Below are 27,687 nucleotides of genomic sequence, written 5' to 3' on the forward strand. Positions count from 1 at the left end.
CGGATCTTAAGCTCTTGTCATTATGCTCCCATGATTATCAAAAGTTGATTACCGATCTATTTTTATAATATTTTATTTTTATTTATTTATTTGAGAGAGAAATACAGAAATGGGCAGGTAGAGAGAGAGAGAGAATGAGTGCGTGCCAGGGCCTTCAGCCACTGCAAACAAACTCCAGACGCATAGCCCCCTTATGCATCTGGCTTACGTGGGTCTTAGGGAATTGAACATGGGTCCTTTGGCTTTGTATGCAAGCTCATTAACCACTAAGCCATCTTTCAAGCCCTACCACCCTCTCTTACCACAAAGGAAATGCCCAACTGGAAAGATGGGTCTTCAGTTAAGAGCATTTGCTGTACAGTCATAAGGACTTCATTTCTTCAGCACCCACACAGCTGGGTGTGGCCACACATGTCTGTAACCCCAGCCTTATGTGGATGGGATAGCAGCAGACTGGAAAATTGCTGGTGCTGGCTGACCAAAAAATGGCAAAGACATCGGCTCTAGGTTGAGTGATAAACTCCATCTCAAGGAAATGGGCAGATGAGTTGAAAAGCTGGCCCCACGCTCATACGCACACAGGGTGTGTATCTACATGCACACATGCACATGCTGGACACACATCCCACATATTCTACATACATGCACACACACTAAAAGGTTTAAAGAAAGAAATTATTTTCTGCTAATGAATTAAGTAAACATCTGATGTTTTATGTGCCTTTTGAGCTGTGTAGCTACTTAAATAATTGATAGTTTGTCTTATTGTATAGTGGCTAAAATGGTGATATGTAATAGTGATGAGTGGAAGTTCAGTCATATGTTTACACTGTTTGGGAGCAGTGTGGTTATGGTTTTTGGGAAAACCATTTTTCAATGTTCCCTCGCTTGTAAAGTCTTAGGGTACACGGTTAAACATCTAGATAAGGAATAAAATCAAAGAAAGAACAGAAAAAAATAAGATTAAAGAACTTTTCTGGGCTGGAGAGATGGCTTAGCGGTTAAATGCTTGCCTGTGAAGCCTAAGGACCCCGGTTCGAGGCTCGCTTCCCCAGGTCCCACGTTAGCCAGATGCACAAGGGGGCGCACGCGTCTGGAGTTCGTTTGCAGAGGCTGGAAGCCCTGGCGCACCCATTCTCTCTCCCCCTCCCTCTGTCTTTCTCTTTCTCTCTGTGTCTGTTGCTCTCAAATAAATAAATAAATAATTTAAAAAAAAAAAAAAGAACTTTTCTGCAGGTCTCCAACACATCTCATTTTATCTCATTAGTCAGAACAGGCAAACCCTATTTCCATTCCTGACAAAATTGTTGGTAAAAGGAGGGGACCGGCTTGTGGCATTCAGGCCTATAACTGGAGAGGGGCCAGGGAGCAGCTTTCCCAAGGCATATCTGTAGGCAGCTATCAATGCTAATCAATGCCTATAAAAGCAAACAAACAGAAAGATGCTGACTGGCCATTCTGCTAGGATGGAAGAGTAAGCCCTGGCTTCTGAAGAAACCCTATTCCATGTGAGCGGAAGCCCTCAGCCCCACATGCAGCTTGTGGTGTGTGGGCAGCGTGGATGCAGAACAACACCTCTGTTGTGTTCTTTTCATGTCCCACAGGATCAGGGTGGCACCAAGCCTGTCAGTACTGAGGAAGACAGAAGTCTGGAAGCTACTATGAAACAACTGCCTGAAAGCAAAAGCTCCAAGCTGGTGAGAACCCTGGGTTCCTTAGGGTATATCGTTTGTATTCTTTATACCCAAGGAAGGATCTTCGCTGCTCTGGGCATATTGCACTCTGAGGTAGGATGTGCTTTGCACACAGCAAGCACCTGTTCACACTGAGAGGCACACTTCACACTTGAGTTGTGCTGTCAGGGCCTGAAGAAGCAGCCACTTCTTCAAATTAAGTTTAATCCTGAGTGTTTATAAACCAGGGTTGTGCTGCACTAACCTTAGAGACAGGGGAAGACTACTGGTTCCTAGTAGAAGATAGTCAGCCACCCACTGGCAAGGGTATCAGAAGAGAGAGGCTTGGCCTTCCCTCCATATGAAAGGTGCCATCTGTTGTGTAATAGTCATCAACTGTTTGCTGTGTGCCAAGCCCTGTGCTGTTTTATATATTTCTGAGGGTGGCAATGTCATTCTCTGGCACATGAGGGCACATGGAGAAGTCAACTCACTTAGTGGTGGTTTGTGGCGTACCTGGAGTTTGATCCCATCCTTTTTGGCATCCATTCCTTTTTCATAATCTGCCCTTCTGTTTTGCAGCCTAGAACTAACAAAGTTGAGCTAGGAATTTTAGAAAACAAGGAGAGCAATTTTTCTGTTTTCAAAATACTTGACAAATCTTCAAGAATTAATGACTTAGGGGTGACTCTGACTTTAAAACAGGCTAGAGTTTCACTTTACTTCAGGGGGTTTGAGAAGTCATCCTTTTTTTTGAAATTTTCATGTGTAGAAAATTTGTATTGAAGCTTGGTGTAATGGCTCATGCCTCTTATCACAGCACTTGGGAGTTTGAAGTAGGAGGATAACTGTGAGTTCCAGGCTAGCCTGGGCCTACAGAGGAAGTTAAAGGTCATCCTGAGCTACAGTGAGACCTTGCTGAAACAAAGAAGAGAAAAGATGCCAAGTGTGGCTGCTCACACCTTTAATCCCAGCACTTGAGAGGTTGAGGTAGGAATATTGCTGTGAGTTTGAGGCTAGCCTGAGCCTACATCGTGAATTCCAGGTCAGCCTGCGCTAGAGCGAGACTGTACTTCAAATAAACAAACAAGCTGGGCGTGGTGGCGCACGCCTTTAATCCCAGCACTCGGGAGGCAGAGGTAGGAGTATTGCCATGAGTTCGAGGCCACCCTGAGACTCCATAGTGAATTCCAGGTCAGCCTGGGCTACAGTGAGACCCTACCTCGAAAAACCAAACAACAACAACAAAAACAAACAAACAAACAAAAAGAATTAATGAAAGAAAAGAAAGAGGGAGGAGGAAGGGAGCAAAAGAAAGAGAAGGGGAAAAGAAAAATAGGTAACATGTATTGGGACTGGTTTATATTCTTTTTTTCTACAAAGTGAAGTGACTTGTCCCAACCTAAAGGAAGAGTCACTTCAGCAAGAGTAGAAATGGTAACAGGCCACACACTTCTGCTTGGCCCCAGAGACAGCCGGTATCAAGAAGAGCAGGAGTAGTACATGGGGACTGCTGGCCTTGAGTGAGGCACCCCAGGTTCACTCAGTCTGCTTTCTAAGAACAGATGCCTAGCTGCACGGGCAGGCAGTTCAGACAGAAAGCCCTCCATTTAAAAATACGTTCAGCTGGTTTTTGGTTACTAATCTCCCTGAATAGATCAGGGAAAAGTGAAAGTACCATGATTTTTGGAAGTAGAGGCCCCCAGTTTCATCTACAGAGGAGACAGGGAGGGAACATTCTCTTGCTTGGTAGAAGAGTCTGATAGTCTGAACAAGGCTCCTGTATAGGCTGCAGGTAAGAGCCATCCCTCATCCACTCTGTTTCCAGGTATCTCCAGTGATGGGCCAAGTGTCAGACAAGTGCGGTGTTCTGAAGGAACAGTTTTAGATATTGATTCATTCAAGAACAACAAGTTTCCCAAAACCTGTTGTGTATCTCTCCCTTTCATGTCTTATCTTTCTGTTTTCTTCTTTTTCTGGTATTATAACATTTCTTTTGTTATCATTTCCAACAGAATCTATGCATGATCTAGTTGACAGAGGATGGATTTTCTAGCATAACATAAATGGAATTGGCCTTGTATAAAGTATTGTTGAGAAAGTGGTCCTGCATTTATTTTTTTTCTTTCCTTCCTTCCTCCCTTCCTTCTTTTGGCAGGGCCTTATATACTCGAGGCTGATCTCAAACTCAATATATAGCTAAAGATGGCCTTGAAGATCCTCCTGCCTCTGCTTCTCAAGTGCTAAGATGGCAGGAGTTTGACATCACATCCCATTTCTGTGCATGCTAGGCAAACACTCTACCAACCAGGCTGTATCCTCAGCCATTTGACAGGTTTCTTAGTAGCTGATGGCTGCCTGTATATTCAGGCTGCCACCTAAGAGAGATGAGACTCAAGATAGCTGTTCAGTCACTTCTCCAGAGCTTGTATACATGAAATAATAGTTTGTGAAACACAGACACCAGTTGTGAGAGACTGGAGTTTTTTTTTTTTTAAGTGGTATTTAGTTTATTCAACATAATCCCCAAAATAACCCTTTGAGAATGTAGAACAAGAATTACCTGCTTGGGCTGGAGAGATGGCTCAGCAGTTAAGGCACTTGCTGGTAAAGCTTAATAACCCAAGTTCAATTCCCCAGTACCCACATAAAGCCAGATGTACAAAGTGGTACATGTCTCTGGAGTTATTTGCAGTGTCAAGAATCTCTCTCTCTCTCTCATTCTCTCTCTCTCTCTCATTCTCTCTCTCTCTCATTCTCTCTCTCTCTCTTTCTCTTTCTTTCTCTCTCTCCTGATATTGGTGGCACATGCCTTTAATACCAGCACCCTTGAGGCCCATGTAGGGTGATCACTGTGAGGTCAAGACCAGCCTAGAGCTACCAAGTGCCAAGTCACCTTGAGCTAGAGTGAGACCCTGCCTCGAAAAAGCCAAAATTAGGGCTGGAGAGATGGCTTAGTGGTTAAGGCACCTGCTGGCAAAGCCAAAGGACCTAAGTTCAGTCCCCCAGTACCCATGTAAAGCCAGATGCGCAAGGTGGTGCTTGTGTCTGGAATTCATTTACAGTAGCTAGAGGCTCTGGAATACCCATTCTTTTTCTCTGTCCGTCCTTCCCTCCCTCCCTCCCTCCCTCCATCTCTTTGTCAAATAAATAATTGTTTTTAAGAAGAAAAAGAAAAGTGGGCTGGGGAGATGGCTCATTGGTTAAGGCACTTGCCTGCAAATCCTAACAACCTGAGTTTGATGCCCCAGTACCCACATAAAGCCAGACATACAACATGGCACATGTGTCTGGAATTAATTTGCAGCAGCTAGAGGCCCTTGTGCCCACAATCTATCTCTGTCTATCTCTCCCCCCTCTGTCTGTCTCTCTTCTCTTTCTGCTTGCATATAAAAGGGAGAAAAAAAACAAGAAAGGAAAAAGGCAAAAATAAAAATTAATAGAACCTTATTTATTTATTCCTATATGTGGGGAGGGCAGGGCCATGCCAGGGTCTCTTGCCACTGCAAACACATGCCTGTTGAGCCTTATGTGAATAGTTGGGAAACTAAACCCAGGCTAGCAAGGTTTATAAGCACTGAGCCATCCCCCCAGCCCCCATTTCTTTTTTTTTTTTAAAGTACCAGTATTCAACTTTAAAAAAATAGTTTAAGGGCTGGAGAGATGGCTTAGCGGTTAAGCGCTTGACTGTGAAGCCTAAGGACCCCGGTTCAAGGCTCGATTCCCCAGGACCCACGTTAGCCAGATGCACAAGGGGGCGCACGCGTCTGGAGTTCGTTTGCAGTGGCTGGAGGCCCTGGCATGCCCATATTCTCTCTCTCTCTCTCTCTCTGTGTCTGTTGCTCTCAAATAAAAACAAAAAAAATTTAAAAAGTGAACCAAAAAAAATTTAAAAAAAAAAATAGTTTAAGATATTTTTCTAATGCTTATATGCTTCTTACTCGAGTTTATGTTCAAGCTAGTATTTCTAAACATAACAAAATGCTCTTATTTATTCATTCATTCATTCATTTAAGAGAGAGGGGAGAAGGAAAGAGAATGCGCATACTAAGGGCCTCCAGCCTTTGCAAACAAACTCCAGATGCATGAGCCACCTTGTACATCTGGCTTACGTCACTACTAGGGAACCTGAGTCCTTAAGCAGGCAACCACCTTAACTCCTAAGCTATCTCTCCAGCCCTTTTTTAAAATACCAATTTGCACTCTGTTAATACTGCTGGGTTTCTGCTTTGACTGCAGGCAGCAGATGTTACTATGTGACTCTAATGTCTTGTCCCAGATCCACTATGAAAATAGCATCTGCAGGGCTGGAGAGATGGCTTAGTGGTTAAGCGCTTGCCTGTGAAGCTTAAGGATCCCGGTTCAAGGCTCAATTCCCCAAGACCCACGTTAGCCAGATGCACAAGGGGGCACACACATCTGGAGTTCCTTTGCAGTGGCTGGAAGCCCTAGTGCGCCCATTCATCCTCTTACTCTCTCTCTCTGCCTCTTTATCTGTGTCGCTCTCAAATAAATAAATAAAAATAAATTTAAGAAAATAGCATCTGCAGCAAGAACCCAGGCATTCTCTACAGGGAGCTGTATGAGTTCACTCAGGCCTGTCTTTGGTGGCAGTATGTGAGCTGCTAGTGGTGGAGTTCAAGGCCTTTCAGATATGTGGCATATTTTACAGCTCATTTTCTTTGTAGTTCCAATTGCTGAAAACCACTCGAGATTTCCCTAAATGATAAATTTTCCTTTCCTGATTATAAAAACAATAGTGAATTTCCAATCAAACCTACTTCATGAAAATGCAAAAAAAAAAAAAAAAGTCTTAGCTTTTTCATTATGGTAAAGATAGAGACAGACGGGTAACAGGGAAAGCAACCTCATGAATGTAAAAACAGTGTAAGTATAGGGACACATTTCAACACAGATTCATCCTCCAACATCCATCAGCTTACCCTCCCCTCCTACTCTGTGACTTGTCCACTGAGGGCAACTTGAAATTGAGCTTGCCCGGAAGGATTCACTGTCAAATTTTTCTATATAGAAAGTAATCTCACAATTTCAATTATTACTATTCAGTTATCAAAGAAGTTATCAGGGTTTAGAGTTCAGGTTTTCTTGGCTGTGTCGAGGACTCTGCCTTCAGGGTCCCATGCTTCCTGGGAAGCAGGTCTGCTCAGCTCTGTGCTCTGCTTGCCAGAGTGATGTTAACTCCAGTCATCAAGGGTCTGTGCTGATTGTGTATCTTTTTTTGGTTTATTAAGGTATGGTCTTGCTCTGCATAAGCTGATCTGGAATTCACAGTGTAGTCTCAGAGTGGCTTCCAACTCACAATAATTCTCCTAATTCTGCCTTCTCAGTGTTGGGATTAAAGTCATGCACCACCATGCCCAGCTCCTTTAAAACAAAACAAAACAAAAACATTTATTTATTTATTGGAGAAAGAGGCAGATAGAGAGAGTGAGAGAGTGGACACACTAGGACCTTTAGCCATTGCAAACGAATTCCGGATGCATGCAACACCATTTGCATCTGGTTTTACATGGGTACTGGGGAATTGAAACTGGGTCCTTTGGCTTTGCCGGCAAGTGCTCTAAGTGCTAAGCCATCTCTCCAGCCCCCCACCCCTTTTTTTAATGAAATGTAGGTAGTGCATTAGGAGGAAGGGAATTAGAGACTAAGGGAGGGCACATCTTATATTTGTTTTTTTATTGATTGATTGATTTGAGAGAGAGAGAGAGAGAGAGAACGGGCACACCAGGGCTCTAGCTGCTGCAGACAAACTCCAAATACATACACCACCATGTGCATCTGGCTTATGTGGGTACTGGAAAATTGAACCCAGGTCCCTGGGTTTTGCAGACAAGTGCCTTAACCACTAAGCCACCTCTCTAGCCCATCTCTTTTTTTTTTTAATGTGTGTGTGTGTGTGTGTGTGTGTGTACGCGCGCGCGTGTTTATATACAGGTGGAGGAAATCTCAGGTGTCATCTATTTGTTTATTTCCAAGGTATGTGAGAGAGAGGATGGGCTTGCCAGGAACTGGAGAGGTGGGCATGCACCACTTTGTGCATCCAGCTTTACAAGGGTACTGGGGAATCAAACCCAGGTCATTTGGCTTTATAAGCGCCTTAACTGCTTAGCCATCTCTCCAACCCCTGAGTTCATCTTTAAAGAAATAATTATTATCAAGATGCAGTGATGGTTTTGTATGCCCAGCTACTTAGGAGGCTGAGGCAGGAGGATTGCTTGTGCTTAGGAGTTTGAGGTCTACCTGGACAACACAGCCAGACCCCATCTCAAGTACTTCTTTGTTTTATTATTAAAAGGCAACTTAGGATGCTGTGGGAGCTTTTGCTGACCTTACTTAATAGAAGTATTAAGTTTGCTTAAAGGCTATAGGTGTTCTCTACTGCTACCACCTCACTACAAGAAGGGAAGGTTTGCCACTTAGCTCAGAACAGTTGGGGCCAGCAACATGAGATGCCAGGCTGTCTCATCTCACATGTGCTTGATTCTCCCCTGCTGCTGACCCACTTCTTCAGCATGCTGTGCATATGGCTGCCAGACCTGAACGTCTGCCAGAAAGGAGTTGCTGTCCCCTCCCTTGAGTCCACTTTGGAATCTGCAGGCTGGTTTTGTTTGGCCCCAGTGTTCCCATTAGGCCTGTTTCTGTTGTAGAGAGCCAGGGCATTTTAATCAACTGGCTTCAAAATGGAAGTCAGTCAGCACTGGGGCTGGCAGGACCAACACTGCTCATTATCACCAGCTAGGATAGTCCCGTGTGGCCTTCCTCTTCAGTCTTCAGAAGGACCATCTGCTGGTCCATGTAATTTCACCCATGCACAAATCATTGTCTTAAGGAGTTCTTCGTACTGTGCTGAGGTTTACGATCCCAGGTTGTATCAACCTGTTTAATGAGATGAGGTGATCTTTTCACAGAGTCCCCTGTGCAAAGTCAACATCATAAAATGCCCCCAAACTCAGCTTGAGTGGCACTAAGAACTCCACATATGTAATAGTTGGAAGGTTAGCAAAATGCAAATCTATGTTTAAGCAAAGAAAACTGACCTAAGGCACTGCAGTGTTGCGGTAAAAATAAGCAGATGTAACTTGTCTGACCTAGTGTTGAATCTAAAGATAAATCAGTGTGTGAGGCTGACTGAGAGTCTTGTGTTTGTGTAGTTGGGAGGAGGCAAACAGTGTCTTGCTCCTTGGTTGAGAGCAAGATGTGTTTGGGTTAAATTCTAGTATGGCAAATAATTTAGCTTCTCTGTACCTGTTACTCAAATTCTAAAAATAAATGATTGGGTTTTAGGTTTTTCTTTTGTCTTGGCTTGTTTTGTTTGAGTTTTTTGAGATAGTGTTTTATGTATCCCAGAGTGGCCTTGAGCTCCTGCCTCCCCCTTCCAAGTGCTGGGATTACAGGCTACCATGCCTAGTTTAAAAGAGATAATAGTACCTTATGCACAGAGTCAGTGCTTAGCAGGTTATCATTATCGTCACTGTCTTTGTGAACCAGCCCCTTTCCCTTGGGCCGAGGTTTAAAAGTAATCGGTATAAGACGTATGTTAGACCAAACTTCACAAGTCGTTTCATCATGAAGTAGAAACTTTGTATGGACACATCATAAGTTGGTACCATTAACTCCCTCCTCCCTGCCGCCTCTCCACTGAGGGCCCTCCATAGTGGGATTGTTGGTATTCACCCACCATGGAGTTGTAGATTATGAGTTATGAGAGCAGCAGTCTGCCATTGTGGGGAGGGCTTTGTCTCTGGATATTCCCTCCCACCCTGTGGCTCTTACATTCTTCCTGCCCCATCTTCCACAAACTTCCCTGAGCCTTGGGGGGTGTGCTTTAGGTCTACCTAAGTATTGAGCTCTCAGCTTCTGCATTTCTGCTTTAGTGCATTTTGAGTATCCTCAGTGTCTATCTGTATCACCCTAGACCAGGATGTCAGGCTTGCCATGGAAGCAGCACCCTTGTTCATATTACCATTTCTTCTGTGATTTCACCTGGGCCCTGACTGCTATGTGAGGGGTAGTTCATCTCTTGTCAAAGAATCAGCTATCCTTGTCTTGTAGGTAGATGTTGGCTGTCCTCAGTTCTCGCTATTTTCTGAAAAAGAAAAATATATTCTCTAATGGAGAGTGAGATCAGAATAGGTTAAAGAGGATAAGCATTACTAATTTAGAGAGGTTTTGATGGGTATAGCCTCACTTTTGAATGCAGGCTAGTGGGAGCTTCTCATTGGTGTCTGTTATCTTGGTCTCCACGGGGTTCTGACGTTGTTCCTAGTTCCATTTATGGGTTCCTTTCCACTGAGCAGATTTCATAGCCAATCAAAGAGCCACTGGTTGCCCACCTAGGCCATGCGCCACTATTGTGCAGGTGTATTTTCATATAGTAATGTCCCCTGCTTGCTTACAACATTGTTGGCCATTTTCCCTCAGCAGTTCATGTAGCACTTCTCACCACTATATTCACTAGCCACCTGGGAACTGGCTGGATCTCTTGATGTTCTGCATTGGCAGCATGCAGTGTCTTTAGCAATAGGGTCTTACCTTTTACCTCAGGTGGGTAAAAGTGCTGTGACAGAAGCCTGTCTTGTTTTGGGGACACCATAAGTCTCTCTAATCAACAGCTCAACATGGATTATAAACAGTTGATGGTATTAGAAGTTTTAAGCCAGAGTCAAATATTTTAGGGTTAGACTTCATCCTATCTTGTCCTTCTTACCAGATGATCCCTCCGTGCTTCTATTGAAGGTTATAGCTATATTTAAATATTTTTACTTACTTGAGACGTGGGGGGAGGGAGAATGGGGTGCCAGGGCCTCCAGCCACTGCAAATGAAGTCTAGACACATCTACCACCTTGTACATCTGGCTTACATGGGTCCTGAGGAATTTAACCTGGGTCCTTTGGCATTGCAGGCAAGTGCTTTAACTGCTAAACCATCCCTGTAGCCTGAGGGTTATACACTGAGGTTAAGAGGAAGACACCTGCCACCTGCCACATACTGAAACACACACGTCATTCAGTAGTAATCCATCATTTCTGGTCCCTCATCCCCCACTGGTCTTTCTTACGCTGGCATATGTTAGGTGGCACATGTGTATGTGTTGAGTTCAAGTTTGCTGACAACATCTATTCAGGTAGCTGTGATGACTTCCTTACCTTTGCAAAGAAAAATAAAGGTCTGTAGGAATTTCTAATGCTAATTAAAAGTAAAACCAGTCTGAAACTGTATTTTCTGGCCCATTTTATTTGCAGGTATAAATGATGAGAAAAAAATTAAAACCAAGTTAGTAGTTCTGTGTGATGTGTCCATTCTGTTTTTAGAGCCCTTTCTCGGGCAGTCAACTCCTTGTAATGTCAGTTTCAAGTAGACGCACTTACTTTTGTGCTTTCCAAGGCTGTTGGATTTATGCTGGAAAGAATAACATCAATGGTTTCTGTTTATAAGGTAGTTTGGAATTTTTACTCTGAAATACTCCATTAACTTTATTTGCCTTTCTATGTTGTTTTTCTTCTCAACTAGGAATTTTTTTTCATAAATTCACTGTACATTCTTCTGAGTGCTTATGGCTGGCTCAAAAATTATCTGGTACATTTAAAACTTCAGTTCACAAACTAATTTACTTGTCACTTATTTAGACCATATTCTGTTTTTGCCACATATTAAAGATACAAAAAAGATGGTGTTGCAGTCAAATTCAGATTTCTGGTAGAAATCACCCAACCAAGAGCAGCTTAAGGGGGAAAAGGGGGGCTTATTTTGGTTTATAGACTTGAGGGGAAGCTCCGTAATAGCAGGGGAAAATGATGGCACAAGCAGAGGGTGGACATCACCCCCTGGTCAACATAAGGTAGACAACATCAGCAGGAAAGTGTGCCAAACAATGGTAAGGGGAAACTGGCTATAACATCCATAATCCTGCCCCCAACAATACACTGCATCCAGGAGGCATTAATTCCCAAATCTCCATCAGTTGGGAACCTAGCACTCAGAACACCTAAGTTTATGGAGGACACCTGAATCAAACCACCACATCCTTCCCCTGACCCCCATAAACTGATAACCATACAAGATATAAAATATAATGTATTCAGTCCAACTTTAAAAGTGTCCATAGTTTTATCAAACCCAATGATGTTCAAACATCCCTGTAATCCAAGGTATTTTAACTGAGCCATAATACCAAAAAAATCCCCCCAAAGCCCATAATGGCACAGAATAAACATTCACACTGCAAAAGATGGCATTGAGTATAGGAAAGAAATATTCAACCAATACAAAATGTAAACAGGGCAAACATCAAACTCTGTAGCTTTAAGTCCATCAACTCTAGTCAGTGACAAATCTCCAAGTTTGATAATCCTAACCACAACAAGTCTCTGGAGTTCCGGTTCAGCACCTCCAGGTAGGCTACTCACAGTCCTGGAAAGATTCATCCGGGGCCAGCAGCTCTTCTTAGCAACCATCTCATGGTCCCTGCATTTCTACTGGGTCTCCATGCAGGCAATCCTTAGCAGGCAGACCTGCTTCACACTGCCTGTGGCTGTTTCCAGAACACAAGACCGTGTTGCAAATTCAATGACCCTCTCTTTGCTGCATTTCTTATACTCCATAATACCAGGTAGGATGCCAATTTGTTAATCCAGCAGGGGAATAAAGCAGACTTTGAAGAACAGGACACTCCTTGAGCATTCAGGCCCCTTCAAAAGAGTCTACATTCTTCCTGTTATCCCAGTGCAGGTCAGCTGGCCCAATCTCAAAGGTTGTAATCTCTTGTATAATTGCAGCTGAGTGGGTAGAAGTTACAGCCAAAAGATTTCATTCCTGTGCCATATCCCTCTGCTCACACCAGTCCATTTCTTTTTTTTTTTTTTTTCTTTTTTTTCTTTTGGTTTTTTGAGGTAGGGTTTCACTAGCTCTGGCTGACCTGGAATTCACTATGTAGTCTCAGGGTGGCCTCAAACTCACAGTGATCCTCCTACCTCTGCCTCCCAAATGCTGGAATTAAAGGCATGCACCACCGTGCCCGGCAATACCAGTCCATTTCTACACAGTGCAGCCATGCACAAGTTCTCAGGATACATGCATCCTAGCAAGCCTCTCACACAAACTGCTTCTAGCCAAGTCCAGTCATAGCTTTTACTCACCCTCACACGCCAAACCTCACAATCCTTAGTTCTTACTGCATTCAGGTCTTTCAACTCTGACCAGAGTAATCCACCAAGCTTACAGCACTGCATCTCTTAGAACAAAGTTTCAAACTCATCCACATGTCCTCTTGAAAATCAGCTCCAAAAGGCCAAAGCCACACAGTCAGGTTTCAAACAGTAATGACACCAGTCCTCAGTACCAACTTTACACAGTTAGGTTCACATTCCTGGCAAAAATCACCAGATCAAGAGCATCTTGTGGGTGGCTTACGGACTCAAGGGGAAGCTCCATGATGGCAGGAGAAAACTACTGCATGAGCAGAGTGTAGACATTACCCCTGGCCAACATCAGCAGCAGAGTATGCCAAACACTGGCAAGGGAAAACTGGCTATAATACCGTAAGCCCATCTCCAACAATACACTGCTTCCAGGAGACATTAATTCAAAAATCTCCATCAGCTTGGATCCTAGCATGCAGAATACCTAAATATATGGGGGTTACCTGAAACAAACCACCACAGATGGAATTGATCTTATTACTATGGGGCAAACATATATTAAAGATACAGATGGGTGAGACAGAATTGATTGTAATACTATATGGGAACAGTAACATTAAAAGATGCGCTATTGTGCTCTCTTCGGCAGCACATATACTAACAGATGCAGTATGAGGGCTCCAAAGATGGCTTAGTGGTTATAGTGCTTGCCTGCAAAGCCAAAGGACCCAGGTTCTAATCCCCAGGACCCATGTAAGCCAGATGCACAAGGGGGCGCACATATCTGAAGTTCATTTGCAGTGGCTGGAGGCCCTGGCACATCCTCCCTCCCTCCCTCTCTCCCTCTCTCCTCTTGCTATTTCTGTATATCTCTCAAATAAATAAAAATAATTTTTAACACAGAGAGAGAGAGAGAGAGAGAGAGAGAAAATGGGCATTCTAGGACCTCCAGCCACTGCAAACCAACTCCAGATGCATGTGCCACTTTGTGCATCTGGCTTACATGGGTACTGAAGAATCAAACCTGGGTCCTTAGGCTTCGCAGGCAAGTGCCTTAACCGCTCAACCATCTCTCTAGCCCTGGATACATCTTTGAAAGACACTTAGTCTAATGCACATTTGCTTAACATTTATGCAAATAATTTCAACACATGCTGCCATTCTCCTCCTCACCACCACCCTGATGACGATGTTCCAGCACTGGCCCAAGAGGACACGGGCTTGGTCTCCCATCCTCTAGGTTCAGGCTTCTACACTGGCCATGGTTCAGGAAGCGAACAGATTCGGTGTTAAGGAGGAAGAGCCCTCATGTTTCTGTCCCTTGCAAACAGTCTAACCCTAATAGCTTCCCTCTTATCTGCTCAGGCAGGTAACTGGCTTTGACTCTCTTGATGCTCTCTGAAACTTGTATCAGTGAGACATTAGATTGAGCCAAGGCCAAGCTTAAACAGCAATACTTCAAGATCTATTTCATATGGCACAATCACCTATATATCACAGTGGTACAAAACGCCTCACTTCGTCAATCAATGACATTTTATCATAATGGATATCCCTTTAACAATTGTACACAGTGTACCCAGTCTCTATTTCCTCATTTGTAATTCTAGCTTGTTTTTTTTTTTTTTTTTTTTTGAGGTAGGATCTCATTCTAGCCCAGGCTGACCTGGAGTTCATCAAGGAGTCTCAGGGTGGCCTCAAACTCACCCCGATCCTCCTACTTCTGCCTCCCGAGTGCTGGGATTAAAGGCGTGCACCACCACACACCCGGTTTCTAGCTTGTATTTACTTAGTATATCATTTTAGGACAAGATATCAAACAATGGAATAAGGAGTATGAATTATCAGTTAATTAGAAAGGAGGGGTATCAAACAAAGGATGCAGGAATGACATTATGGAAGAGTTTAATGTGTTGTCTCGGGTATTGTTTGCTGCGAACTGAAATTCTCTGTCATATTGCTCTTTGATCCTGTCCAAGAGACAGAGAGCTTATTACTAAAAATTCCTAAAATGTTTTCCTTTTACTTTTATCCCTGCTAACCCACTTCCAAACTTAAAAACAGAAAAAGATGTAAAAATACCTGCAATATTTTAAAATCTTTTCAATTTTTTTCTCATCTGTCAATCTAATAAAGCAAAATCAAATAAAACTATACAGCTAGATATTGGAATAACAGGGGCAGAATCATTCTACCAAGCAGTAAAAGCATTTTTCTAGTACTACAGACTAGAGCTGAGTACTGCGGAATATGAGGTGTAAACTGCCTTCTGGGCTGGAGAAATGGCTCAGTGGTTGAGGTGCTTGCCTGCAAAGCCTAGTGACCCAGATTTTATTCCCCAATAACCACCTGAAGCAAGAGGCACAAAGTGGCGCATGCATCTGGAATTCATTTGCAGTGGATGGAGGCCCTGACATGCCCATTCATATTCTGTGTGTGTGTTTATTTTTCTGTCTCTCTCTGCTTGAAAATATATTTTATTTTTTGTTATTTTTTTGTTCTTGAGGTAGGGTCTCTCTCTAGTCCAGGCTGACCTGGAATTCACTATGGAGTCTCAGGGTGGCCTCGAACTCACAGCCATCCTCCTACCTCAGCCTCCCGAGGGCTGGGATTAAAGACATGCGCCACCACGCCCGGCTGAAAATATATTTTAAAAACACGGGTCACTTGGTCTGACTTCCCTTGGAACCACCACACAGGACAGCTTTAATTTTCCAAGATACCCTTTACTTGATTCTCTGTGGTTCCTCTCCACCCCCCTCACCCCCCCCCCACCTTCTGACACTTTTCCCTGTGTTTGGCCCTGAGCTAATGCCAAATTTGTTTATGTTGATCTGTAGCAACCTTAACAGATTGTAATTATTCAATATTAAATATTTTCAAGTCAATAAAAAAATTAAAATAATAATTTTTTAAAAAAGACGCTGTATGAGCTGGGCATGGTGGTGCACACCTTTTATCCCAGCACTCAGGAGGCAAGGGTAGGAGGATTGCCATGAGTTCAAGGCCAGTCTGGGAGTACAGAGTGATTTCCAAGTTATCTTGGGCTAGAGTAAGACCCTGCCTTAAAGAAAAAAAGCAATGCAGTGGGACATTGCAACCCTGATGAAGTGAAGGAGGTCATCATGACAAGCATGATGGCACACTCAGTGAAGAGGTTCTTGAGCTGAGTTCTAGGCCAACCTGAGCAAGACCTTGTCTCAAAAAGCAGGACAGACAAAAAAGAGCAAGGGGGCTGGGGAGATGGCTTACCAGTTAAAGCACTTGCCACCCAAGCTTAAGGGCCCACGTTCTATTCCCCAGAACCCACATAAGCCAGATGCACATGGTGGTGAGTGCATCTGGAGTTCATTTGCAGTGGTTAGAGGCCCTGGGGCACCCATTCTCTCTCTCCTCTCTGAAATAAATAAATAAATAAAGTTTTAAAAATTAAAAAGAGAAAAGAAAACAAATGGAAGAAAGAACTGTTCATGATATAAAAAGGACAACAGCCAAGGTCTCAGGGAAGAATTAGGGCTTGAAATAATTTATGACTTCATATTATATAATCTGCTTGGGAGCAAAATAGAAGGGGTGGTAGTGAGATGGGCTTTAGGAATGTTTTCCGTAAAGGGAATGTTACAGAGAATCTAAATGAATGAAACCCCTCTGGCTCTGAAAAATAAGCCAGAAAGTAAATAGCTGAGAGAAGTCACAGTCACAAGGGGACTTGAGCCCCAAATCTGTGTTGGGGTCAAAGCTCTCAGATTGTAAACTAACAGAACCAATAACACAGGATAGGACTATATGCCAACTGAGTAATGAACAACTGCGTGTGACCTGGTTATTCTGCATTATATTTTTACAAATCTGATGGAAGCCTGTTGAAGAGTAGGTATGTTGACATGCCCAGAAAAGAAACCTGGGCTGGGCCTGGTGGCATATACCTTCAATCCCAGCACTTGGGAAACAGAGGTAGGAGGATTGCCAAGAGTTCAAGGCCACCCTGAGACTATATAGACTATATTCCAGGTCAGCCTAGACTAGAGTGAAACCCTACCTCGGGGAAAAAAAAAAAAATTGAGGCTTGAAGAGGTCAAAAGCTGTGCTTAAGTATGCAGACCTCTTAAGTAACAGACCACTACACACCACCCCATGATGCCATGTAGATAAGCCCTCTCTCCTGCCCCAGTCATTGTGTCCTCATTCTCCTGCTGTGCTTTAACCTAATCCATGAGGTCACGCTTTACCCTGTTTACCCACCTATATTAATTTGGTGGGAGACAGATGCACGTGCTGGCCAGTCTTTGGGCACCGTCTTTCATTTTGGTTCATAAACTGCCGTTGTCTGACGTTGCTTTCCACGTCTTGGTAGTCTGCTTCTCTCCTGAGTCTGGACTTTGCTCCTCCATGACATCCAGAATCAGCTTATCCTCCTCCCCCCCCCACCCCCAAGGTAAGGTCTTACTCAGCCCAGGCTGACCTGGAAATCACTCTGTATTCTCAGGGTGGCCTTGAGCTCATGGCATTCCTCCTACCTCTGCCTCCCCAGTGCTGGGATTAAAGGTGTGGGCCACCAAGCTTGACTCAGACTCAGCTTATCTTTTACTCTTAGGTATCTATCAGATGTGCTTTTACCCTGTAATGAATATCATGGGGTGGGGGAGGTAAAGTTCCAGCACAAAAGAGATCTAAGAATATTGGTTAACAGAAAAAAAGGACACCTGATATCTAAAGCCTGGCGGGTCTGAAAGAGCTGGAAAGAGCATTTGAAAAGACAAGCTGAGTGCACAGGGGAGCACCAGTGCAGATGGGAAATGGAGTGCTTACGCTTGCTGTTTTGGGTAGAGCAAAGCAGTTACATGGTGCTTAACTGCCAGATTTGGGATGTACAAGACCTACAGTGCTAGCTGGCCCCTGTCCCAGGTGGCTGGTCACCACATGATGACCCACAGGGACAGAACACAGTAGATGACACTGGAGTCACCTACCTAGCTGAGGCTTGTGCTTGGGCTTGCTCGGGTGGTGCTGAGCAAGATGACCTGCACTCTGGAGTAAGCGGAAGTGGGTGACATGAAAGCAAATCCTTACTGAGGACAACAGGCTCAGCATGTCTTGGGGCCTGACGTCAGTACACAGTGGTGTGTGGTGACTCCTGGTGTGTAGAAGTTTTCTCTCTTTATCTCTCTGAACCAAGCCTAATCCGATCTTTAAAAATACTTCCTTATGCCGGGCATGGTGGCACACGCTTTTAATCCCAGCACTTGGGAGGCAGAGGTAGGAGGATGGCCATGAGTTCGAGGCCACCCTGAGACTCCATAGTGAATTCCCAAGTCAACCTGGGCTAGAGTGAGACCCTACCTCAGAAAAACAAAAAACAACAACAACAAAAAAAACTTTACTGATACACTTAAATTCTAAGAATGCCATGTCTTATACTATGACATAAATAAAATTTTCAAATGGGAGAATTTACACTTCTAAAAAATTATAAAGACAACTTTGTTGTTCCTTACATTTTGAATATTACTTTCTTTAAAATTTAGAGGTCTGAGAGCCTAGGGGGGAAAAAGACCAAAAAAACTCAGCAAAATTTAGAGGTCTGAGAATATAGCTTAATGATAAAGAGTACTTGCTTAGCATGTGCCAGGCCCTAAAGCCTATAAACTTTTTTTTTTTGAAACAGGGTCTCAAGTAGCACAGGCTTGCCTCCAACTTACTATGTAGCCAAAGCTGGCCTTGTGCTCCATATCCACTTGCTTCCACCCCTCAAGTGCTGGGATTACAAGTGTCTGTTACCATGTCTGGCAAGTCTATAAACTTCTGTCCCTAAAATGTTTTGCTGTTGAACTTTTTCCTTCTTTTTTTCTAAGTTTGGATTTTTATTTCTCTGTGTACTGGTTTATACTTTTTTTTTTTTTTTTTTTTGAGGCAGGCCAACCTAGAACTCATTCTGTGGTCCAGGCTGGCCTTGAACTCACTCTAAAACCCAGGCTGTTGAGTATGGTGGTACATGCCTTTAATCCCAACACTTGGGAGAAAGACATAGGAGGATTATTATAAGTTTGAGGCCATTCTGGAGCTACAGAGTGAGTTCTAGATCAGCCTGGGCTAGACTGAGGCCTTATGTCGTAAAACCAAAAAATAAATAAAAATAAAAAAGCCCAGGCGTTTATATTATTAATTCAGATCCTAAATTGTTCCTGGCACAATGACAGGGTTATTTCTTTTTAACCTTTGCAATAATCTTACAGAGTACTGGCACTTTCCTGTCAGTTTGCAGACAAGGCGGTACCCTGCTCATTAAAGGAAGCAAACTTAGCAATTCAAGTCTTCTTTTAAGTAGTGATTTTTTTTATATCGTGCAGACCTAACCTTTTTCCTCTGAGGAATACTAATAAGTATAGTTTTGTATGCTTATAGAGCTTTTTACAACTCCCAGTATTCCCTTTTCTCTTACAAGCCCTGAGTTAAGAATTCATGGTTAGGGACTGGAGAAATGGCTTAACAGTTAAGGCACTTGCCTGCAAAACCAAAGGACCCAAGTTCAATTCCCCAAGACCCACAGAAGCCAGATACACAAGGTGGCACATGTATCTGGAGTTCATTTGCAGTGGCTGGAGGCTCTGGTAAGCCCATTCTCTCTTTCTCCCACCCCTTCCCCCTCTCTCATAAATAAATAAATAAATTTTAAAAATTAAAAAAAAAAAAAAGCTGGGCGTGGTGGCACACAGTTTTAATCCCAGCACTCTGGAAGCAGAGGTAGGAGGATCGCCGTGAGTTCGAGGCCACCTGAGACTACATAGTGAATTCCAGGTCAACCTGGGCCAGAGTGAGACCCTACCTCAAAATAAAAAAAAATAATAATAATAAGAGGGAAGGGAGTACATAATAGGTTGGAATTGTATATATGTAAGTAGAATGATTGAGATGGGGAGGTAATATGATGAAGAATGGAATTTCAAAGTGGGGGGGGGAGGTATTACCGTGGGATATTTTTTATAATTATGGAAAATGTTAATAAAAATTGTGAAAATAAAAATAAATAAATAAGTAAATAAAAGTTAAAAGAAGAATTCATGGTTTTGTGTAGGAAGGCATGAGGCCCCATCCCTCCCCATGGAATTGTTAGCACTTAATGATTTCTTGGGGAGGGAGAAACATTTTCTTCAACGGTACAGCCATTGAAGTGGCATGAGCACTGGCAAATAACCCCCCCCCCCCACCTTGGAGCATGCAAGCTACCTAGTTAAACTCAGTGGATCTTCCACATATACACACAGCCATTAAAGTAGAAAAGGGAGTAGTTGGGAAGAAGGGGTTTGAGAAGGGGAGAAGGGAGGAAAAGAGAAGTAATGGATAATGTTTATGATTAAAATACCCAACATATATGTATAAAATTTGTCAATAAATAAAAAGGAATTCAGGGCTGGAGAGATGGCTTAGCGGTTAATCGCTTGCCTGTGAAGTCTAAGGAACCCGGTTCAAGGCTTGGTTCCCCAGGTCCCACGTTAGCCAGATGCACAAGAGGGCGCACGTGTCTGGAGTTCGTTTGCAGTGGCTGGAAGCCCTGGCGCACCCATTCTCTCTCTCTCCCTCTATCTGTTTTTCACCCTGTGTCTGTCGCTCTCAAATAAATAAATAAAAAATGAACAAAAAATTTTTTTAAAAAAAAAGAAAAAATAAGTAAAAAAAAAAAGAATCCATGGCTTAACTCTATACCTATACAATGTCTCAATTAAAACAACAATAAAAATACCTTCTCTGACCTTCACACCCCCAAATGTCAATTTATTTTGTCAACTTAGTCTGAGATTAGGGGATGGGTCCCAGCATCCATTATTTTTTAAGTCTTTATAGGTATTCTTGTTGGGAAACAGGGTCAAGGACCAGGCTTTGTTTAGGTTGGGTGGCCTAAGAGTCTACCCCAACTCTTGTCATCCAGTAGTACAACAGATATTGGAAAAATAATTTGCCCCTATTTTTCATACTTAGCAGTTTGGTTCTATAGGAATAAATGAAGCCAGAGGCAAAGGTCCCCATTGCCACATCTAGCAACAGGAGGTCTGCCTCCATGTGTACATGTTTGGTTTCTACAGATCACTTCCTTGCTTTCAAATTGAATTCTCTTCCACTGGTATCTTTTGGTCACATCAAACACCAGCTGCTACATGGAATTGGGATAGAGGTGAGCAGCAGCCATTCCCTCCATTGTGAAAGTCATAATCTATTGATTTAGCGTCATTAAGTGTCCATATAAGCACTATATGAATTCACTGTGTAGCCTTGAACTCACAGCAGTCCTCCTACCTTGGCCTCCTGAGTGCTAGGATTAAAGGCATGCACCACCACACCCTGCCATTGCAAAATCTTGTATGGTGACATGAGCTTCCATTGCAGAATCTTGGGGTATGGTTCTGGAGCACTTCCCTGGACTCCATGTCTAGAGTCCAGGCATAAGCTGGCACTAACTGCCTCTACCAGAATCTTTCAGCTAGGGATGGGTCCAGAAGCAAATCAGGTAGTGACCTCTATGTCTTTTTTTTTTTAATCTTTTTTTTAAATTTATTTTTATTTGAAAGAGATAGAGAATGGGCATGCCAGGGCCTTTAGCCACTGCAAATGAACTCTTAGGTGTGTACACCACCTTATGCATCTGGCTTATGTGGGTCCTGGGGAATTGAGCCTAGGTTCTTTGGCTTTGCAGACAAGTCTTAACCACTAAGCCATCTCTCCAGCCCTTTTAAAATTTATTTGTTTTTTAATACCTGTATTTCTTACAAAGCAAGCCTGGGTTTCTTTTTATTTTTGTTAGTTTGTAATGCTAATATTCACTATTGGTGTTCCCAGCAACAATCTGGAATTATAAGTTAGTTTTCAGAAGCTCACAGAGCAGAAATCTTCCTAGTCCTTAATTGAATTGTAAGAACATTTCCTAGCCTGGTTTCCCATATCTTTGCTTTTAACCTTCTTTGGGTATTCACTGACTCACCTCTTCATTCGTGTATCAAACATTTATTAAGTCTCTACTGTTTTCCAGACATTAAAAGTGGATAAGGGATAGGTCCTTTGATGAACTAAATGTGCTTGTTGTCCCTAGCAGTTAGTAGGCTTTCATTAGATGCTTCTTTTCCCTGGTATTGCTCAACTAGCCCTCCTACTGGTGCGGGACCTTCCTGTTGCATCTTTTACTGGTGTGGATATGTCTGTCTGACGTTACTACTGGATCTTTGACTGGTGAGGTTATATTCATCTGATCTTCCTACTGTATCCTTGACAGGCGTGGGTGTATCCATCTGACTTTACTGCTGGGTCATTGGCTGCTTTTGGGCATATCCAAAAGATAGGGTGTCTATTTAGAGCATCTGTACTATAGATTGCTTTTCAGTGGCCACAGCACAGATAAATGACTTCATTTTGACTTTATCAGAATGACTAAAAATTGAAATCTTTTTTGTTTGTATATCCTGCCTTGTTTATCTTCAGCTTTATGTATAGATCCCAGTAATAGAGTATGTTTACTTTTATCCTTTTTCCCTTCTTTGGCTCAACATTCACCCAAGTATTTTAGGTACAAAGTAGGGGAAAGTATGGAATGGGGCAAAATTCCTCCAAACTTCCCTTTGCCACCTCTCCCGTCCATTGTCTCAAAAGACATGATTGCATTCTCCTTGACAAGTGTAATTTTCTTTTTGTAGGCTGCCAGCCAGATGAAACAGCAAAACTCCATGCCCGAAGCCTCTTTCAGTTCACAAGTGTTCCAGTCGGCACCACCTCCCTTGTACCAGTTGGCAGATTCAGACCTCCCAGGCTCTGGTATGACTCTCGCTGAGCAAAAGTGGCTTGTGAAACCTTGCAGAAGGACATGGTCTTGATGTCTTACGAAGAGAAGAAGACCAGGAGCAGAATGCCTGGCTCTACATCCCTCCTCCACTTAGCTTTGGGACTTGGACAGGTCACCTCCGTTTATACACCATTTTCTTCATCTTTACCATTGGCACTGCCTAATGCTTAGGGAATATAAAAATAATAGAATAGAAAAGGCCCTCAGTAAATGCATTTGAAACTGAGACTTACAGATTACTTGCCAATCTCTCCAAAACATTGTTTGGCACAAATAATGTCTTCAAAATCATACTGGACCTACTTTTTTTTTTTTAAACACTGCATGTGTTGATGTCAGTTATTTGAAGTCTTATTATCACTGGTTTAAAAAACCAGTATTCAGATGTAGGCATGGTGGTGCATATTGTGCATATTTAAACTTCCAGCATTGAGGAAGGGGCGGCAGGAGGGTAGGAGTGCAAGCACATCCTCAGTGACTCCGTACATTCAACCTGGAGAAAACAAGACCTTGACAAAGAAAGAAAGATGGAAGGAGGGAGTGAGAAAGTAATCTCAGCACTTGGGAGGCAGAGGTAGGAGGATCACCATGAGTTTGCCTGAGACTACATAGTGGATTCCAGGTCAGCCTGGGCTAGAGTGAGATCCTACCTCGTAAAACCAAACAAACAACAAAAGAATTTAAGGTGCTGAGTAGATGGTTCAGTGGGTAAAGCACGAGTCATGTCGGCATGAGGACTGGAGTACAGATCCCCAACACCCACGTAAATGTAAGTGGTGGGTGTGTGTGGTTGTCCACTTGTAATCCCAGCACATGTCAAGAGAGATGATCCCTGAGGCAGGCTGGCTAACACACCTTGTTTCCAGTGAGAGACCTTGTCTTGATAAAATAAGGTAGAGTCTGATCAAGGAAGGCACCTGATATCAACCTCTGGCCTCCACACTCACACACATGCATATACACACAAGGAGAAAAAAGAAAAAGAAACATAGACTACTAGAGAGCCTTTAAACTCTGTCCCCCTTAGTCACCAATTTTGCTTTTCTGTAATAGGTATCATTAAAAAGATGAACCTTTAGGGCTAGAGAGATTGCTTAGTGGTTAAGGCTCTTGCCTGTGAAGCCTAAGGACCCAGGTTCAATTCTCTAGGATCCCACATAAGCCATATGCACATGGTTGCACATGTGTCTGGAGTTTGTTTGCAGAAGCTAGAGACCCTGGCATGCCCATTCTCTCACACACTCTCTCTCTCCATCTCTCTGCCTCAAATAAATAAATAAAGCCGGGCATGGTGGCGCACGGCCTTAATCCCAGCACTCAGGAGGCAGAGGTAAGAGGATCACTGTGAGTTTAAGGCCACCCTGAGACTACATAGTGAATTCCGGGTCACCCTGAGCTAGAGTGAAACCCTATCTCAATTAAAAAAAAAAAAAAGAAAGAAAAATAAATAAATAAAATCTTTAAAAATTTTTTTAAAAGATGAACCTTTAACATATGCTTACCAATGACAGATTCATGCCTTATGTTAATGTAGCATTCATAATGCCATTATGATGTTGATTTTTTTCCATAAATGTCAATTGTAGGGAAAGTGAAATATGCATTCTTTTTTTTTTTTTTTTTTGCTGGGTGTGGTAGCACACACCTTTATATTTTTATATTTCATTTATTTGAGAGAGGGAAAGAGACTGAGAGAGACACAGAGAGAGAATGGGCACACCAGGGCTTCCAGCTACGTCAAACGAACTCCAGATGTGTATGCCACCTTGTGCATCTGGCTTACGTGGGTCCTGGAGAATTGAATCTAGGTCCTTTGGCTTTGTAGGCAAATGCCTTAACTGCGAAGCCATCTCTCCAGCCTGAAAAATGCGTTCTTAAACTCTGTGTATGGTGCCTTAATGTTTTTCCACAGTAATGGAGATTGATTCCAGTGCCAAGCAAAAGTCCTCTAGCACCGAACTCCATGACTTCTGCTTACAGAGTCCCGAGGCCACAGTAGTGAGGACCTAGCTCACCTCCCCGTGCTCCTCCTGCCCTCCCCTGCCTCTCAGCCAAGCACAAGCGCCATGGCTCACCCTTACACTGTCGCAAGCCAGCCACCTTAAACTGCCTTTGCTGTTCTTACTTGTCTAGTCTTTATTTATGTCCCACACTTGAGAAATAAATAAAATGTCATTGTTATAGGGAAAAAAGTGGGCATATAGGCATCATTTTGAGGCATTGTGTTTATATTAAGGGACTTCATGATGGTAGTCAGCAAACTGGCCCATGGGTCAAATGTCACTCACTACCTGCTTTTGCTTGATGTCGGAGCTAAAAGTGACTGTTATGTTTTCAAAGATTAAAAAATAGTCAGAATGGGCTGGAGAGATGGCTTAGCGGTTAAGCGCTTGCCTGTGAAGCCTAAGGACCCCAGTTCAAGGCTCCATTACTCAGGACCCACATTAGCCAGATGCACAGGGGGCCACACACATCTGGAGTTGTTTGCAGTGGCTGGAGGCCCTGGCGCACCCATTCTCTCTCCCTCCCTCCCTCCCTCCCTCCCTCCCTCCCTCCCTCCCTCCCTCTCTCCCTCTCTATCTTTCTCTCTCTCTCCCTTCCTCTTTTTCTGTCTGTCACTCTCAAATAAATAAATAAAAATGAACAACAACAACAAAAAATAGTCAGAAGCCTAATTCATGAAAACTGTATAAATTCAACCAGGCTTGGTGGTTCATGCCTTTGATCCACAGCATTGGGTGGTGGGGGATGGCTGAGGTAGGAAGGTTGCTCTGAATTAGGTCATCCTGGGCTAGAATGAGAGCCTGCCTCAAAAAAAAAGGCTATATGAAATTTATATTTCATATAGTTTTCAGTGTCCATAAAGTTTTGCTTTCACACTCTGTGACAGAGCCATGTAGTTCTAACAGAGATGATGTGGCCTGAAAGGCCTACCGCATGTGCACCTGCTCTTTCTCCAATGTGTGCTGGGTTTAGATCAGTTGGGTTTGGGCAATATACAAAACATATATTTTTTAAATTATTTATTTTGAGAAAGAGAAGCAGAGAGAGAGAATGGCCACACCAGGGCCTTTAGCCACTGCAAACAAACTCCAGATGCATGCACCCCCTTTTGCATCTGGGTACTGGAGATTTGAACCAGGGTCCTTAGGCTTCATAGGCAAATGCTTTAATTACTAAGCCCCACATATTTATACCAAATAACATAAATCCACAACCCTAGGTTTTAATCAGTGAAAATGTATTCATTTTATCCACTTAACAAACATCGAGGACTTGGTATGAACCAGGCTTTGAGCTAGCTTCTGTGAAAGAAATAAACACAAAAATTGACTTAAGGGCTGAGGAACTGGCTCAGTGGTGAAAGGAGTTTGCTTGCAAAGCCTGGTGGCCTGGGTTTGATTCCCCAAGTATTACAGGCATCTGGAATTTGCAGTAGCAAGAAACCTTGATGCATCTCCCTCCCTCCCTCCCTCCCTCTCTCTCTCTCTCTCTCTCATACACACACACACACACACACACACACACACACACATACATACATACTTTTCTTTTTAATTGACTTAGGACTACCTAGGGTTAAGGGACAAGGGAAGAGGGAAGAAATGCCATCTATGGTATCTCTTACTAAGTTTCTCTGTCTTCTCACTGCGGAGACTAATCATTTTAAAAAGCAATATATATCCTCAGCTAGAGTGAGACCCTACCTCAAAAAAATAAAAATAAAAATAAAAAAGCAATGTAGGGCTGGAGAGATGGCTTAGCAGTTAAGGCATTTGCCTGCAAAGCCAAAGGACTTCAGTTCGATTCCCCAGGACCCATGTAAGCCAGATGCACAAGGGGGCGCATGCATATAGAGTTCATTTGCAGTTGCTGAAGGCCCTAGTACATCCATTCTCCCTCTCTCTCTCAAATAAATAAAAGTAAAATTTTAAAAGTTATTTTTAAAAAAGCAATATAAACTTGCAAAAGCATCCATAAAATTGTCCCACTGTGGTATATCATTTTATGATAAATTAATGGGAAGTGCAACATGAAGTATATGTGCTACACGAATTTAATGTTTTCTCTCTGGCTTGGCACTTTTATTTTAATTTTGAGGCAGGGTTTCACTCTAACCCAGGCTGACCTAGAACTCACTAGCCTAAAACTCATGGCAGTCCCCCTGCCTCCATCTTTTGAGTGCTGGGATTAAAGGTGTATACTACCACACCTGATTAGATTTGGGGGATAGCACTTTTTGTTTTTAGTAAGGTGGAATCCCTCCATTTCTAGCACTTAACCAGGAGGCCATTAGATAGTAAACTGCATGTGTGCAAGAACAGCCACTGTGGCAGTGTGTGGAGCAGGCCACGTTCAAGGCTAAGCCCTGCCCCATGCTGTTCTGTCACTCCTCTAACCGCCTGTTAGTGGTGCTTACCTCTACTGTTCTGATGAACAGTGAGCCCCGGTGTTACATATCAACGCCCTGCTGAGGCTCCCAAATCCACCTATGCCTTCTAAACCCCATATAATGATGCTAGTGCCGGACCCCCCACAAGCTGACCACCTACAGCCAGGTTCCTTTTGTCTTAGGCTAGAAGTGGGCAGACTTTTCTCCCTTCCTCCCTCCCTTCTGCCATTCCTTCCTCCTTCCATCCCCCCTGGCCCCCAGTCTTTCTTTACTTACTCCCTTCTTTCCATTTAATATTTGGGGGACAAGATCTCTCTGTGTAGGCATGGTTGCCATGAAACTCACTGTGTAGTCCAGGCTGGCCTCGAAGTCATGGTGATCCTCCTGCCTTAGCCTCCTGAGTGCTGGAATTACAGGCATGTGCCATCACACCCATATAAGCCCAAACTTCCCATGAAGAACTGTATAGTCAGTATTTTAGGGCTGCCACACAGTTTCTGCTGCAGCTACTCAATTCTGCCATTGTACTGTGATAGGAGCCATAGAAAAGATAAAGATAAATTAAAAGGTCTATGTTTCAGAACATCTTTGTGGACACTAAAATTTTGATTTCACATAAATTTTACATGTCTTGAAAT

General features: G+C 43.1%; 1 protein-coding gene across 8 annotated transcripts in view; it reads left to right on the plus strand.

The window, feature by feature from the left end:
- Patj (PATJ crumbs cell polarity complex component) overlaps positions 1-27,687 on the plus strand; it is a 430,613-nt gene that overhangs the window by 312,978 nt on the left and 89,948 nt on the right. For 7 of the 8 annotated variants that reach the window (XM_045148899.1, XM_045148905.1, XM_045148902.1 and 4 more), the window contains 2 exons: positions 1,605-1,697; positions 22,511-22,628. In XM_045148899.1, the coding sequence (XP_045004834.1) occupies positions 1,605-1,697; positions 22,511-22,628 (211 nt within the window). The remainder of the gene's footprint in view (positions 1-1,604; positions 1,698-22,510; positions 22,629-27,687) is intronic. The other variant, XM_045148903.1, reaches the window with a different exon arrangement.

The sequence above is a fragment of the Jaculus jaculus genome, chromosome 5 (assembly GCF_020740685.1).
Source record: "Jaculus jaculus isolate mJacJac1 chromosome 5, mJacJac1.mat.Y.cur, whole genome shotgun sequence".
NCBI classification, from domain to species: domain Eukaryota; kingdom Metazoa; phylum Chordata; class Mammalia; order Rodentia; family Dipodidae; genus Jaculus; species Jaculus jaculus.